The sequence below is a fragment of the Pteronotus mesoamericanus genome, unplaced genomic scaffold, assembly GCF_021234165.1.
Source record: "Pteronotus mesoamericanus isolate MK-2021 breed Mesoamerican mustached bat unplaced genomic scaffold, CSHL_Meso_final contig_27, whole genome shotgun sequence".
In the NCBI taxonomy this organism is placed as follows: Eukaryota; Metazoa; Chordata; class Mammalia; order Chiroptera; family Mormoopidae; genus Pteronotus; species Pteronotus mesoamericanus.
This window is the reverse complement of record NW_026555115.1, coordinates 22,657,501-22,674,338: the sequence shown is the minus strand read 5'-3', so window position 1 is coordinate 22,674,338 and position 16,838 is coordinate 22,657,501. Positions and strand designations below refer to the sequence as shown.

The 16,838-nt window shown below is 33.8% G+C and overlaps 1 protein-coding gene across 1 annotated transcript in view; it reads right to left on the bottom strand.

Moving 5' to 3' along the window:
- Positions 1 to 16,838, bottom strand: part of SNX4 (sorting nexin 4) — a 73,355-nt gene that overhangs the window by 49,225 nt on the left and 7,292 nt on the right. Inside the window, exons 2-6 of the mRNA XM_054575173.1 lie at positions 15,133 to 15,251; positions 10,373 to 10,508; positions 10,146 to 10,295; positions 9,204 to 9,251; positions 3,005 to 3,060 (exon numbers count right to left, since the gene is read on the bottom strand). Coding sequence (XP_054431148.1) covers positions 3,005 to 3,060; positions 9,204 to 9,251; positions 10,146 to 10,295; positions 10,373 to 10,508; positions 15,133 to 15,251 — 509 coding nt within the window. The remainder of the gene's footprint in view (positions 1 to 3,004; positions 3,061 to 9,203; positions 9,252 to 10,145; positions 10,296 to 10,372; positions 10,509 to 15,132; positions 15,252 to 16,838) is intronic.

Here is a 16,838-nt window from a genome sequence, read left to right as displayed (position 1 = left end):
TAGACAATTCTCTAATCTAGAACTTAAGGCAAACAAATTCTATTATTAATTATACATTAATTTTTACACTTTAACAAGAAGTAAAAAACTGCCTTGATTATGATATTCATCATATCACATTTAAAATTTTATACAGCCACGTGCCACTTAATGACAGGGATACTTTCTAAGAAATGTGTCATTAGGCAATTTTGTCATTGTGCAACCACAGTTTACTTTCACAAACCTTAGTGGTATAGCCGAGTGATTTTCAATCTTTTTCATCTCATGGCACACACAGACTAATTACTAAAATTCTGCAGCACACCAAAAAATATTTTTTTGCGAATCTGACAAAAAAAACCAAAGTAGGTATAATTCTGATGTGTTCACACCAGACTGCTATTGTTGTTCTGGCAGCTGTCATTTTTTTTTGACTTGACAATCTAAGGGAAAAGAGGTCAATGCCACTGACTAAACAGTTCCGTAATGTATGTTTTAAAAATTCTTGCAGTACACCATTATGCCGGGGCACACTGCTGAAAAATTAGCTTGTGTAGCCTATTGCTTCTGGGCTACACAGCTGTACAGCATGTTACTATACAAAACAACACAAGATCAAATCAAGCACAAGAGAAAATGATCCAATCAAGAGATGCAGTGGGCATGAGGTATATGAGGCTGTTATCGGTGTAACAGAGCATATAGTTTTACAGCAGGTTTTTATACATAGAAAGAGTACACTGTAAAATGACAATAAAAAGTATAGTACAGTAAATACACAAACCAGTAACGTAGTTGTTTATTATCATCAAGCTTTATGTACCATACATAATTGTATATGCTGTACTTTTATACAGTGGGCAGACCTGTAGGTTTGTTTACACCAGCATCACCACGAATAGGTGAGTAATGTGTTACCATGTGAGATTTGAGAAGGCTACAACATCACTAGGTGAAAGGAATTTTTCAGCTCTACTATAACCTTATGGGACCACCATTGTTATGTGTGGTCTGTTGTTAACCAAAATGCTGTTCAGTGGCTCATGACTGTATATAATATGGATATTAAATAAAATTTAGCTATCCAGAAAACCTAGTTAGGTCAGAAAAGGGAAAACAATTGACAAAATATTGATATTAAAATATTAATTTAAAAAGTCAACATGTTCCTCTAATGAATGTACACCTACCAATGTCATAAGTTTTGCTGTAAGATTTTTCCAAAGCTTTTGTTAGAAGGCCACATAATTGTAGTTCTTAACCTAAAGAACATCTCTTATATACCATGGATGTCATTTTTAACCCTTCAAAATACCTCAGTGGAACCTTAAATGCATATTATGAAGTGAAAGAAGTCAATATGAAAAGACTACATACTATATAACATAACATTCTGGAAAAGGTAAAACTATGCAGACGATAGAAAGCTGAGTGGCTGCCAGGGCTATGGGACAGAAGGGACAAATAGGCAGGGCAAAGAAGACTTTTAGGGCAGTGAAAATACTTGGTATGATACTGTAACAATGTATACACTTGTCAAAACCCATATAATATAAAACACCAGAAGTGAACCCTAAAGTAAGCTACTGTCTTTGGGGTGACAATGATGTGTCAATGTAGGTTCATCGATTGTACCCTGCTGGTGGGGGATGCTGATACACTGGGAGAAGCTATGGATGTGTAAGGCAGTGTTCATGTGTAGGGGTAGAGGGTACATGGGAGCTCTGTACTTCCTGCTTGATTTTGCTATGAACCTAAAACTACTCGAAGGCCCTGGCTGGTGGGGGTCAGCTGGCTGGAGCATCATCCTATAAACTGAAAGGTCTCAAGTCAGATTCCCAGTCAGGGCACATACCTAGGTTGTGGGTGTGAGAGGCAACTGATTCATGTTTCTCTCTGAAATCAATGTTTCTCTTCCTCTCTCTCCTTCCTTCTCTTCCCCTCTGTTATTAATTAATAAATTAATTTCCCTCTATTAATAAATAGCATGTCCTTGGGTGAGGATAGAAAGGGAAAAAAAACTACTTTAAGAAATAAAGTTGATTTAAAAAAACCCTCAACAGTTACCATCACAATTTCCTAATTAACAAAACTTTAAAGTACTTATTTGTATTTTAATTCAAAATTCATCTTAAAAACAAAAGGCATTATGTTAATATATTATGGTTTACAAAGTCAGACATAATAGGCCGTCAAGACAATGCAAATTTGGCCCTTGTCTGCTAGAATTTACACTATGTAGAAATTAATGCTGAAGGCCTAACTAAAGAAATTCTAACAGACCTCTCATAAACTTGGTCTCCAAAAATGAAAAAGCCTTATCTGCCCAAGCAAATTTCTAACTGAAAAACTCCCTGAAGCAAACGCCCGGAGAAAGTCCGTATAATGAAGAGCCCGATTTATCCACCAAATTCAAAGAATGAGCAAAACCAAAATCTTAAGGAATACCTAGGTCTATCCTAAGAAAATTATTTCTGAATACACTAGCTTCCTTTAATATAGAAATGCTCCCACAAACACCAAACTGATATTAATGAAGTCAAGTAATTGTCATATAAATATATTTCTATGAGCTTATTATTTTAGTATGCAGCATTTGTTAAGCTTTCTTGGTATGTAATGTAGAAAGTTTATATTATTAAAATATACATGTAATAGATAATCTTTTTAGCTTAACTTTTATATATATTTGACAAGCAAAGTAATACAAGAAAAACTATTTTATATGAAATTAAAATTGCTTTTCTCACTTTTCTGATACCTTCAACATTTTAAAATTTTGATCTAGGAAAAGAAAAAGCAGTGTTTTAATTTTCTAAAACTTCAGACAGTTTCAACCTTAACCCCAGTAAAGTTACCAAATTTCAAAATCAGTTCTAGACTGTAAAATGATTTCACTGTATGTAATTACTATTTAAAATATTTAGCAAATAAAGTGCATACATTCAGAAATGAAAAATTAAATAGATTGATAGGCACCATTCAAAACAACACTGTAACTGTTATTAAAACAAAATCTTACTTGTCTGGGTTTTTCACTCTGAATGTTGCATTAAGCGCTTTTAACCTGGAGTCTGCCTGGAAAAAATAATTTATTCACTTAATATAATTACATTTCAGGGTATAAAATCCAAACAGTTTTATTTTCCCTTTAAAATTAAAATGCTCAAGTACAATTTCCTTCATATAATTTGTGTCAAACACATTCAACATACCTAAAAAAAACAGCTTAAACACAACAAAAATAATGTTATAAGTTAAACTGAAAACACGGCATTCAATATCAAAGTACAACTGTAAACACCAACACGCTAAGAGGCATACAGCACTTCATTATTATAACTCACAATTGATCATATGAAAAAAGTAGTTTACTTTTTCTCTAAATCAAGAAAAGCAAAATTTAGTATATATAAACTAAATAAAACTGCTGCTTTAAACTATGTGCATTACTGAGCATAGTTCTCAGGCAGAACCCAAACCAAATATACACTGGTTTTTCTCATTTTCATGATCAGTATTTTAGAAAAGAAATATGGAAATGCCTGTACTAAAGTAATACTGTTATTAAAGTAAAACAAGCTAGAAGACATCAACTTACTTACTAGCTGGCAGAAAATATTACAAGACGACACAACTTTTTAACTATCTTTCCTTATTTCCAGATAATTGCTCTCAAAAGAGGGGCAGAGGTATCAACACTAAATAATAATTTCATTGTATAAATTTATACTCAATACATCTAAATCCTATCCTAAATTCTCTTTTAAAAAATTACTTTTTCTGACCAAGCACAGAAACTACAGGGTTCAATAAAAGGTAGCTCAGTCAGGAATCAGTTTTATAATGTTTTGGTTTTTAAAATCCTAGCCATCTTAAAAATTTTACATTAGTCCAACTTCCAATCCATAATTACAAATATTCCCAAAATAATATAACAAAAATATTAGGGCTCCCCAGATTACTTGGGTAAGAAAATTTTTTAAATGTAAAAAATATGCTACTCCACAAACTCAAGACTCCCAGAACTTCAGACCAAAAGAAATCCAAAGGGTTATCAAGACTATCTCAAGAAACTCAATCTGCCACTGATTTCAGGGGATTCCCTTATTTCTAAAATCAGTATTTCACCAATTCTTGACCTTTCTTACATCTCAAGGGTATACCAGCTAATAAAGCATGTACAAGTCCTTACAAATAAAAGCACTTACAAATTTAAGGCATGTATTATTCCCTTAAGTTCTTTAAGCTATTTAAAATCACTAAATAATAAAGTGTTAATGACTTCATAGTCACATGCAAATATGATTTTTAAAATGAGGATGAAATTACATAAAAACTATCAGTAAAAAGAACATTTTCATTTGTACTTTTTCTTGAATCTCATACTTCTTAATACAACCAATTCACTTTTTACTTTTAATGTTGCATATTTACCTAGAAGTCATATAAAATGCAAACTAAACCATCACCATCTTATTAACCTTCATTTACCAAACTTTGTCAGGTCACATCCATCACAACACTCAATTCAATATGCTCATAATTTCACAAAACTCCATAAAAAGAGAACTTGCCTAAAATGTCACCAAATCAGAAACTGCCCTCCCCTACCCGCCCCCCCCACCCCCCCAGCTAGACCTCTAAAAAACTACCTGGATTGTTGCACGTCTGATGGGTTACCATCCATCTTATAAGAAGAAGCCCTTATAGAAGTACTAACTACTCGATACTACCCGATATAAAATAAGCCATGGGGATGTAATGTACTGCATAGAAATAAAGTCAATAATTCTGTTAAAGCTGTGTGACACAGACTAGACTTGCTGTGGTAAGTACTTAGTAAGTTATGTAAATGTTGAATCACTATGTTGTATTCCTGAAACGAATACAATATTGTATGTCAACTATAATTAAAAATGTTTAAAATAAAATTTTTAAAAAGGCTTTACATCATTGTTTCACACCACCCTATTTTATTTCCTTTAACAAAGCACTATCTGAACTCATCTTAGTTGTTTGCTTGTTTCTTAGCTGTCCACTGAAATCTAAGAGCTATTTTTTAAAAAGCACAATATGAATGGTGCCCCCTGGAGCCGCACAGCAGCTGCCATAGCAGAACTGCGATCTGCTCTCCCCTTCGCTCACTGCTGTATCCCAATGCCTCCAATGCCTGGCACAAAACAAACACATACGAAATACTGGCTGAATGATAAAAAGCAACTTGACTATTCTACATCCCCAACTTACAACCTTCCCCATGTTTTTCTTTAAATCCAACCTCCCCAACCCTTTCCAATTCCTATTATGTACCTACTATCCTTATCCTGGACCTTGTCTTTTCTTTATTTCATTTCGTGATTCTTACCTTCCCCCAGCCTTTCCTAGTAAACCACTACACACCTTGGCCTCTCTAACACTGGCCCCCAAGGCTGACTCCACGTTAGGTTTCTTATTTGGGTCTCAGCTCCAATTTTATTAATCTCTTCAACCGCGTGACCCAGTTTGCCCAGAACAGTCCTGGTTTACACCTGTTGTCCTAATCTAATTGGTAATAGCGCGCTTCCTTTCACTCAGTATCCCCATTTTGTCACGTCTCTCAAAATAACCCCTGGGATAAAAAACCTCTGCTGTCACACTCTTTCACAGTGATGATCTACTGCTTTTATATCAATTATAACTACTTTAAAGTATCTCATTTAAATGTTAATTTAATGTCTCCCACTTCTAAAATATATGCTCCTTAAGAACATGAAGCTTATGTTTCCAACTCATTCACTAGTAGGGAACCTGACACTCTGGGCGCCCAGCACTCGGGATCTCCCTGCTGGCTCTCTCGGGAGTTCTATGCAATACACAGATTAGCAGACACCCTAAGGGCCATGGTCTTGTCTCTGGCAGTCCCTGCTCCAAGTAACAGACAGGGTTCCAGATTCTTCTGAGCCAGCCTAAATTCACTTAAGGTTTGGGCATATGAATGACACTTTCATGGAAGTAACTTGCTGAGTTAAAATAATATTACTTTAAACTAAAGTAATTAGTTTATATGTTCATTACTCTAGAGATAAACTCTGATTTGAATTCACTGAATCTTAATATATAAATACAAAAAAGGGAAAGCCAATATATAACAGTAATAAAAAGGTCTGTTGCTCATGTTTATTTTGAATAGAGCACAGATAAAAAGAAGCTAAATTTTTATAATTAACTTGCTGGATATAATAATTACTCTAAAAAGATTTAAGAAAATATTTATGTAGTAGGCCAAAACTAGAAATTAAACGTCTGAAAAAAAAAGAAAATAAAAGTAAGTTGACATTTCAATTTGAGGATGACAATCTAATCGCCAAATATTCTTATGGAAATAGAAATATTTAGTCTGATTCAGAAAGATCTCATTTTCATTGAAAAGTAGTTTTTAACACTTCCTTTACCAACTATCTTTACATACATTAATTACATAGCTAATAAATTAAAAGAGAGATAATATGGGATGGTAATTAAGAAGAGATTCGAGTCAGACCTAGACTTGGATTCAGACTCCATCACTTACAAGTATGTGACCTTGGGTTAGTTATTTTCTAGGGTTCCTCATTTAAAACTTGGGAATACTGAACTAATAACCTCAAAAGTACTGAGGCAATATTTAGCAAAAACAAACAAAACAGTACATTATAGTACAGTGTTTTAGCACAGAGTAAACAATTATAATGCTAATTTTACTCAGATAAGACACTGCTTTAGGTTCTAAAAAACGTTTTTTCTTTATTTACCATTTTTGACACTCATTTAAAATTATCTCCCCCAAAATATTTTTATCTATCACCTTGTAGCAGTGGTTGTTAAATTTTAGGCCAGTGGGAGTCAATATGAATGGGATAAAATCTAGGATTCAGTTTTTTGAACAAACAATCTCAACAAATTGAGAAACACTGTATTTAAAAATAAAAACAATAAACTAGCATGCTAAAAATAAAAAAAGGAAGAAGTACTGAATTATGAGTACACAGCAAGCATAATTCAACCTTTTATTGAGGCCTCAAGGTGGTGACCACTACAAACAACTAATACTGAACCCAGGGCGGTACAGGTAAGCCCTAGAGGTGACCACGGCCAGTGTGGATTTGGCCCCATTCCAGATGCACCCATTCTGCAGCTACCCTTCTTTGATAGCGGACTCAGCTGTCAATTTTCACTATGTTAGTGTGCCTCTACCCATAGTATTACTCACTTTTAGACCTTTTAAATTTTCTTCTAGTATGTTGTAGCCTAGAGATTAAATAGCCAAGTTTGTTTAAATAACTATAATAAAATTAACTGGGTCCTATCTGAAAGGACCAAAGTATTTCTATAAGTAGTAAGCCATCTTACGTCCATTTGAACACCTCAGTAGTCAGTTTGGCTTAAATCTCAAGCTTTCAACTGTGATCAGGTCAGTTGTTAACTGCCAAATGCATGACCTCCAAATAAGTGAAGGGTGACTATATATGTACGTATGTAGATAATATCTCACCCGTATGTTGTATGTATGCATGTATATATGTGTTTTAGGTGGTCCAAAAATGCCTCATTTCCTTGATGAAAAGATGGACTTAAAAAACAAGCAACAGCCCCAACAAAATAAGGAATACAGCAAGACAAGGGGGTTTCCAAATTCTCTCCATACACTTTATTTCCAGCCCATTTCGTTAAGTCTGACTTTTCAAATTTTTAATATTGTATGTTAAGTATTACTACCTTTCAAAGATTTTATAAAAGTAAAACCAAAGTTTTACTATAAGGCCAGCCAAATACGATATATCTGGACTCTTAAATAGCACCTACACACAAGATTCAAAGCACTCTGTACACAGTATAGTCTATACGGATGGAGAAATTCAGGAATTTTCTCAAAGTTGCCAAATATGGCCAAAACTGGGTTCAAGGACAAACAAGTGGTAACTAGTAACTAAACTAATAACTGAATCAATAACTAAAAATTTTTAAATTTTCTATTATATGAGGCGATGTCACCAAAACAAATATATTTTAGTTTGCTCTTTTCCTTACTATGAGCTCCTAGCATACCTTAGAGTAGTTCTCAGAAAATCCTATCAAAATGCATATAATTTTTTTAAGTTTAGAGTATTTCAAGTCCATTTCTAAACTAAAATTCTAGTATCCTTTCTGAGTGCCATAAAGTAATACGTTACAGCCAAGAAAGTTTCATTTTTTCAGGTTATCTGCGAACAAAATATTTAAAAATTATAATTAGTTTATGATAGAATTAAATGCTTGATTATACTGTCTGTGCAGAAAAAAATTTCATTCTCTTCATAGTTTTTTTATGCTAAGTTTCAAATATCCATGTACCAATGCATAAAATCTCTAGAGGGTATTTTTATAATTACTGTAAAGATATTTTGTTCTTGTTACTCAGACCCACTGAACTTTTGCTACTGTATTATCATCTGAATTGCTTATCAATCTATGTATTATATCAGTTTATAGATTTTTCTACTTACCTACTTAACTTATACAAGAGATGAACAGTTCAGAAAATGTGCAAGAACCACTTCTGTATTACTTTGGCAGACAACAGGGAGAGCATAGAGGGGTCAGGGTAGCCGTCTGAGCACCACTATGCTCTTCAATTTTTAGATAAGAACTTCATTCCCAAATACTAATTCTAATGACTAAATTTGAAAAGCTGTACAAAAACTCAATAAGCCAATTTCACTAAGAGATGTTAATTCAAAATGACTTCTATGCCCACTCAAAACTGGCCACCAGGCCCCAGGAGGAAGAAGCAGCATGACTGATGGCTCATCTTTTAGTTTACTATGATTGGAAAACCCACATTCAACTCTTCAGAAACATCTTTCAGGCCTGATGAAGAGTGAGCAAATACCTGGACAGTGGGATGAAAAAAAGATGCAAAGTATAATATGGGTGTACTGTAGGAAAAATCTACAACTTGTATCTAAATTGCTTCAAAATGTTATTTCCTAATAGAATTAAACTGATAAATATGCCCATTATAGTCTCACTAGTAACTAATATTACACAAATCAAAATTAAATTGCACTGTTTCCTTGAAAACCTTACCAATGATCTCATTAGACACAAAGCCTATTTCCAAATTCATTCATTCAAGTAAAAACCAAGGACCCACTAATGCATGGCACTATTCTGGCGATTATAAAGGAACATAGCAAATTATTTCATACAAATATTCTTACCTTCAGCTGGAATCCAGTTTCATTCACAGTCTCCTTCCAGTTACCTTCCTAAAAATTAAAGTTAATTTTAGAAATCACTGCAAAATAAAATAATGAATATTTCAAATTAAAGAAAATACCTATCATTCCGTTCTTTCAGGGGAGATGGGAGAGAGAAGTCAAAAAAATAATTCTTTTCACTTAAAAATTAAACATTCAATGCAAATTCCAAAAGATTACCAAAGATGAACCCAAGATTTTACAATCTGGGCTTCAAAAAACTAAAGACTAACTCTGATATCATTTAGTAATACCAAAAAGCACTGTCTTTAGCATCTTTCAGTATAAAAATGTTAGCCAAAAGAATGATGTAACCAATAATTTTCAAGTTCAAAACAAACAAAAATGCATACAAATTAACAAAGGCACTCCAAAAGGATCCTTAAGAATACGCATTCCAGCCCTGACTAGTGTGGCTCAGTCGGTTGAGCATTACCCTGAAAAGTGAGAGGTCGCCGTCAACAGTTCAACTGTCTGGTCAGGGCACACACCTGGGTTGCCAGCCTGGTCCCTGATTGGGGCATGTGTGAGAGGCAACTGACGATGGGTGTTTCTCTCACACATTGATGTTCCTTTCCCTCTCTTTTTCCCTCCCTTCCCCTTTATCTAGAAATAAATAAATAAAATCTTTTTAAGAAAGAAGAAGCTTTAACCAGCTACACAGGTAACCTTAAAAAAAAAAAAAAGAATAAGCACTCCAACTACACTTATCAGGGTACTCACTTCCATAAGTTATATAAATGTCTAATCACTATGCTGTCTACCTGAAACTATGTCAACTTCACGTTACCTGTGATTAAAATATTTTTAAGCTTAAAAAAAGAGCAAGCATTCCACATTTAAAATTTTAAAAAATCCCAAGGCAAATGAATTTTTTAAAAGGACTAAATAAAACATAAATACCTGTGTTAAAAACAAATAGAAGATTTTGTCTCTACAAAGGATGGGATGTGAAGCAACCCTCAAGAGAAAGTTTTCTAAACCAATTCGTCGTCTTTCCACAAAATCCGGGTCCATGTTGTCAGCAGAGAGCTTATGCCAAACAAATTCTGCCTAGGTAAACAAAACATTCATGAAGAATAGCCTCAATGTTAAATACTTCTTAACTGTACTGCCATTTCACTTCTTACCCTTTTTTCTGGTAGAGGTGGCACAACAATATGCGGGTAGTTAACTAAAAGGTAGTTTCTCAACAACTCAAATTCACTATACCGCCTCCATAGTGAATCTGTTAGGACACTCGGACCATCAATATGTTCAACTGACCTGAAAAGAAATAGAATAAGCTTGCAATTATTTTTTAAAAGTACAAATACATTCACACAACTCTCTTTAAATTTTATAACTCTATTTACTAAATGCTTATGAACCAGGCACTGAGTAAAGAAATTTTCATTTACTATTTTATTTAATTTTTACAACAAACATGTGAAGTATGGATTACTGTCCCCATTTTACAGATGAGGAAGGAGCTGCACAGTATACATTTTTCCTACAATCACAATGATCTAGGGATATAGCACTCAGATCCATCTGCTTCCAAAGCCCTCACTTCTAACCACTTTTCTTCTATTAAATTCTTCTGTTACAGAAAATCTATTGGACTCAAGAGAAATAATCATATTAGGAACACTCAATGTATTCAGTTAATATATAATAACTGATTTTACAATATAGTAAAATCTGGCTTAGCTGTTGTTTCATCAAACAAAAAATATTTATAACCAGTTCTGCCACAATGAGAACAACATTCATGCTGAAGACCAAGACACTGCAAAAATCTCAGTTCAAGGTTACAAATAAATTGAATGTATGCAACAACCAAAATTTTAATTAACTCTAAAAAAGTGGGGTGAAAGGATGTAAAAACTCATCTCAAGTTCTACCCTTAATATAAAGAGCTGCAGGCAATGTCTCATTCATACAAAAGTTCAACTTATAGTTTGGGGAAAGTTATGGTAAAATCATATAGAGGACATCTGAAATTATTTTGACTATTAGAAATTTCTGCTAGCATAATCACTGTTAGAAAGTATCAGTATTATAAACATTATCACCTTTCTATTTTCTGTGTGTTTGACAATAATGTGCATAGAAACACAATGTGTACCCTGGCTGGTGTAGCTTAGTGGACTGAACACCAGCATGTGAAGTAAAGGTTGCTGGTTCGATCCCCAGTCAGGGCACATGCCTGGGCTGCAGGCCAGGTCCCCAGTAGGGGGTGCGCAGGGGGCAACAACACATTGATGTTTCTCTCTCTCTCTTTCTCCCTCCCTTCCCCTCTGCCTATGTAAGTAAATAAATAGTATCTTTTAAAAAAAACTCACAATGCATTTGTACAAGGGCATAAAGACACAGAAGCTAAATCAGTCTCAGAAGTAAATCTTGAGAATGTATATAAGCTAGGCCATGCTCAGCACAAAAAATGTTTAATGTTTTTATTATTTATATATTAAGTTTGCCACTGTTTATTCATAGCAAATAAGTAAACAAATTATGAAATTCAAAATGCAGAAATAGTCCTAGCTCATGTAGCTCAGTTGGTTGGAGCATTGTCCCATAAACCAAAAGGTCATGGGTTCAATTCCCAGTCAGGGCACATGCCTGGGTTGCAGGTTCAGTCCCTGGTTGGGCCATGTATGAGTGGCAACAGATCAATGTTTCTCTGTCACATCAAGTGGTCACATACAAGAGGCAACCATTCAATGTTGTCTCTTACGTCAATGTTTCTCTTCCTCTGGCCCCCATTTCCCCTCTCTAAAATCAATAAGCATGTTCTTGGGTGAGGATTTTAAAAAAACATGCAGAAATGGTTGTCATGGCAAAAATAGAGGATTATTACAACATGATTCATTTTAAAGAGTGGGCCTAACCATCAGCTATGATTAATACTATTCCAATTCAGATTTTCAAATTCAGTTGAAAAATACCTAGGTCAATATTAAGTTTCAAATTATTCAAAATCATTACCAACAGAACCTGCACCTTGCTAATAATGAGATAAATATAGCCTATAAGCAATACACATATAAGGCCATTAGAAGACATACTAAGTGTTGAAAAAAAGGAGGGCACATCAAAAGCAGGGTCTAGTCATTGGAAACTAACTAAAAACATAGAAAAGACTTTCATTCAGTCATTTAACAAATATTTAATAGCACATAATTGGTGTTACATGTGACATTTAATATGACTCTTAAAATAAATGGTATCATTAGCACTGTTTTACAAATTACTGGAAGAATTAAATATCGTACTGCCTCCCAAGCCACAGAGGCATTCTTACCTATTCTAAAAGAGGCATATTCTTTTCTAATTTAAAAAGGTCATGGACAAAACCAAAGGGGAAGAGCTGAGGGAGGGAAGGTGGGAGGGGGCAAGGGAAAGAGGGGGGGGAAGGCAGAGACAAATGTATTTAAAAAGTAAATAAATTAATTAAAAAAAAAAATAAAATAAAATAAAATAAAAAGGGCTCATATTCCACAAACAAGAAAACACAAAATGTCTGGAGAAATTTTTAAAAAACCAGTGACTTCAGCTTTATTCAATCTTAGCCTACTAAACTATAGCATTATTGGCAATTGTTAAATGGGCTTCCTACTTGTATCCAAAAAGCCTTGGTAGTAAATAAGCCGTATGGTAAAAGTTCAACTTTCAGTTAATAAAAAGACTAAATAATATTTATATTGTCCAAGATTATCTGCATAACACTAAATTACAGAAAGAATCCACATGTTTAAGAACTTTGAGGGTTCTGTACTTGTTGAAAGTAAATTAATCTTAGAGATACATTTGTTACAAAACAATCTATTCAAAACAGCAATTCTCAAAGAGGATACCTATATATGGGATAGGTAAGAATTTCTTAAAATAGGGAAAACATAAATTATAAAGAAAAAAACATAAATTTGACTATCTTAAAATTTAAAGCCTTGTACTTTAAAACATAATCAAAAGTATGGTCCATAGCCCATCCAACAGTTCAAAAACAATTATAGCTCAGGTTAAAAAATGTGAATTCCTGGACCCCACCCAAAACCCTGAATCTTAACAAGTTCTCGAAGTGATTCATATGTATTTTAAAGTTTGAGAACTACTGTTTTAAAATAAACTTACAATGAAATACAATCATGAATGCCAACTCAATAATCCTTTTCTGTACCACACAATTACTGATGGTCCACTTATATATGTATTCAGGGTCTGTCTAAACTACAAAGTATGGTCACTTCTAACCTCCAGTTTCAAATTATGACACTCTATTCATTCCAAAGTCAAGAGTAAACAACTACAAATTATTCTAAATTATTCAAATCAAGATACTCTTCTAGCAGTAAAAGTAACAGCTAACTTCATTGCTGGACTGGGTAAAGAAATAGGCATACTAAAAAGGTCCTTTTTAATTTAAAAATGTATTTAGAAAGCTAGAGTCAACACTAATTTCTGAAGTGTGATTTTTTTTTTTTAGAGATTTTATTTATTTTTGGGGGGGGAAGGGAGGAAGAACGGAAGGGAGAGAAACATCAATGTGTGGTTGTCTCTCGCCTGCCCCCTACTGGGGACCTGGCCTGTAACCCAGGCATGTGCCTTGACTGAGAATCTAACTGGTGACCCTCTGGTTCACAAGCCAGCACTCAACCCACTAAGCCACACAGCCAGGGCTAAAGTATGAGGTTTTTAAGTGGCTAATTTCCACCCCCCCAGGGACCATGGTTTTTTGAGGGTATTTTCCCCTTAATCACCTTAAAAATCTGTTTTACATATGTTACAAAATGACCTAATTTTAAAAAGACTCATCTTACTGCTTTTCCTAAAATTCCTATTGTATACAAATTTCTCTTGTTTCTGGAAGATTCTTTTTTCTCTTTCTTTTTTATTTTATTTTTTTATTTTGATGGAGAAAAGAAACTATACTTGCAAAGAGGATTTTCAGAATTGTCTGCAGATTAAACAAGTTTTACCAAGATTTTAACTTTCATTTTGGGTGGAACCATAGACCTGGAGAAAGCCTTGAAATGTTATAGGGTTGGGCCTAAAGTTTAAGCTTGGTGACTTTTGATAAAGCCCAGGAAAATGGAGTGTTTAAAACTTTTTTCTTATAAACGTATTCACACTAAAACATGTTATAACTCTTTATCAACTAGGTTTGATAAGTTTTATTATTTTACTTAACTGGCTATCAAAAATTTCTCTCATATCTGTTTTAATTGGGAGTATTTCTGCTCAGTCTGCAGAAAGACAAGACCTAGTCAGTATAGTCTTTATATAAATTGTTTATAATGGGCAAAATAAATTGAATCTTTCCTTGTCTTGCTATAGACAAAAACAATCTAATTCCTTTAACTTTTCTTCACGATATAAAAAATCTTTTCCGGTGAGTTTTGATTTCTTACTCCATGACTTACTTTGTCTTTTCCATTTTACCCTAAGGTGTAAAGCTCCAGTCTCAATTAAATTTTTTCTGTTAATTTCTCTGTAACTCCCATCTCTTCTAAACTCAGACTGTTTTCTTTCTTCCTAGACTTTGTTAACATCTCCATTTACCTAAGCCCACTTAATATGCCCGAGAACCTGGTATCCTTTCCCAAAATTGCACATGAATTGTACCTAACACCAATAATTCCACCAAATCATGTGTCAAGTAATATTCTAGATGCCAGAAGTATTTCACTAACCTTCCCGCTTCCCCCAAAACAACTACATTATGATACAGTTACTAGAAGTACCATAATAAAAGACACAGTTGTTTACCTGTTAAAAAGTTAAAACACATACACACAATTCCTAAAAAGACAATGACTTGTAAACAATTCCGTCATACAACAACTTTAACATCAATAGTTACCAAATCTTTTTCTATCTAAACCTAGGCCTAGTTCTCATCACTCACCTTGTTTCAATGAGGTAAGCAGTGTATGTTTCCTGCATGTTCATGGCGTTTCTTCCAGTTCGCTTTTCTGCTTCTGAAACACTAATTTCTATCTTCTTCAACCAAAAATTTTCTGTCATCTGGACAAAAATAAATGGAAGACTCAAAAAAGAAAAACTAAAACTTTTAAGACAGTATTGAATAAAACCCCACCTAGTATAATAGCTATTATAATAAAATCCATTATTGGAACATATTTCAAACTAGTTTCTTGTATTTCTTAAGTTGCCAGGGGTTTGCTAATGACAGCAGGAAATAATATATGCCTCTCTTCAGGAGCATACTATAGCCCAATAAACTTTACCTGAAGTTATTTTAACAGGTATCATACATTTAATTATTAAAACATAAAAAGATAAAAGAACATAAGATGTAGACATTTCATACAAGACCAAGGATAAACCTATACAGAAATACATAAAAAAAAAATCTAAAGGCACATTATACAAATGATCAACACTGGTATCTAATTTTTTATTTTACCAAACTCAATCCCTCTCAAAAATAAAATACTATACATAAGCCAAAAGGTAAGATTTTCAGCTAAGCAGCTGCACTTAAAAATGATAAAAGCAGGAGTCATCTTATATTTAACTTTCATTTTGCCTAAACTTTTTGACAGTGGTTAACAAGCTCCAACTGCGAGTTAGCAGCAGGGTTTAAGAAGAAGAAAAGATACCTTTCTTTTCCCTGAGCTAAACATCCCCAGGTCTGTATTAAAGGACCAAAAAGAACAAAGACACCACTGGTGGTTCATAGGCTGTATCTGTGGGAAATGTGACACTGAAGAAGGGTCTTGAGTATACCCAAAGTTAACTCCAAGTCTAGTCAAGGAAGACATAGTGAGACCTTGTGATAAGTGCTGTACTTTGGTGTTTTTCCTCCCTTGCTTATTCTAAAATTCAGGGGTGAGTGTTAATTAAAAACACTGTACTGTATAATAATTGCAGGCAGTCCATGAAGAAGAGATTTAGATAGAAAGATGGATATACCAAAAGATAAAAGAAAAAGCTTTATACAGTAAAATTCATGGTGCTACTTTACACAAAGAATTAAGGCTATGTGCTAAGAGAACAGAAAAAGCTACATGATGGTGTAAAAAATTAAATCAATGATGACACACTAAGGAAGTGCCCCCAAAATGCTGAAGAAAAACGGAGAAGAGAGCTCGCTTCAGCAGCACTTACACTGAAAAATGGAGAAGGTAAAAATGCTAAAAGAAGGTAAAGGACAGTGAACAAAGAGCTAACTCAATGGAATGGAATTATTAGTCAACAAAAACAAATCACTCAGTTACCAAACAAGACATTTTTATAAAGTATAAGGTGTATATTTATTTATTTATTGAGAGACAAAGCAAGAGAGACAGGAGGAAATCATTCACCTAAAAGAAAGCTTAAGAAACTAGATCAAACCACTCAACATCAGGATTATGAAGCCCTCCTTGGTTGAGATACACATATAAAGAAATCACTTTGACTTACCACCTTCTACTGCACTGAAAAATCCCCTGACTTCTTGACAACGACTGATAAAGCAAATTATATCCTCAGCCAAAAAGATTATACATTTGAGTCATGAATTCACTCTTTTACGCCACCCAATTATATAAAGGAAAAAAAATAAAATCAGCTATCATAAAAACTAAAGAATGGCACACAATACCA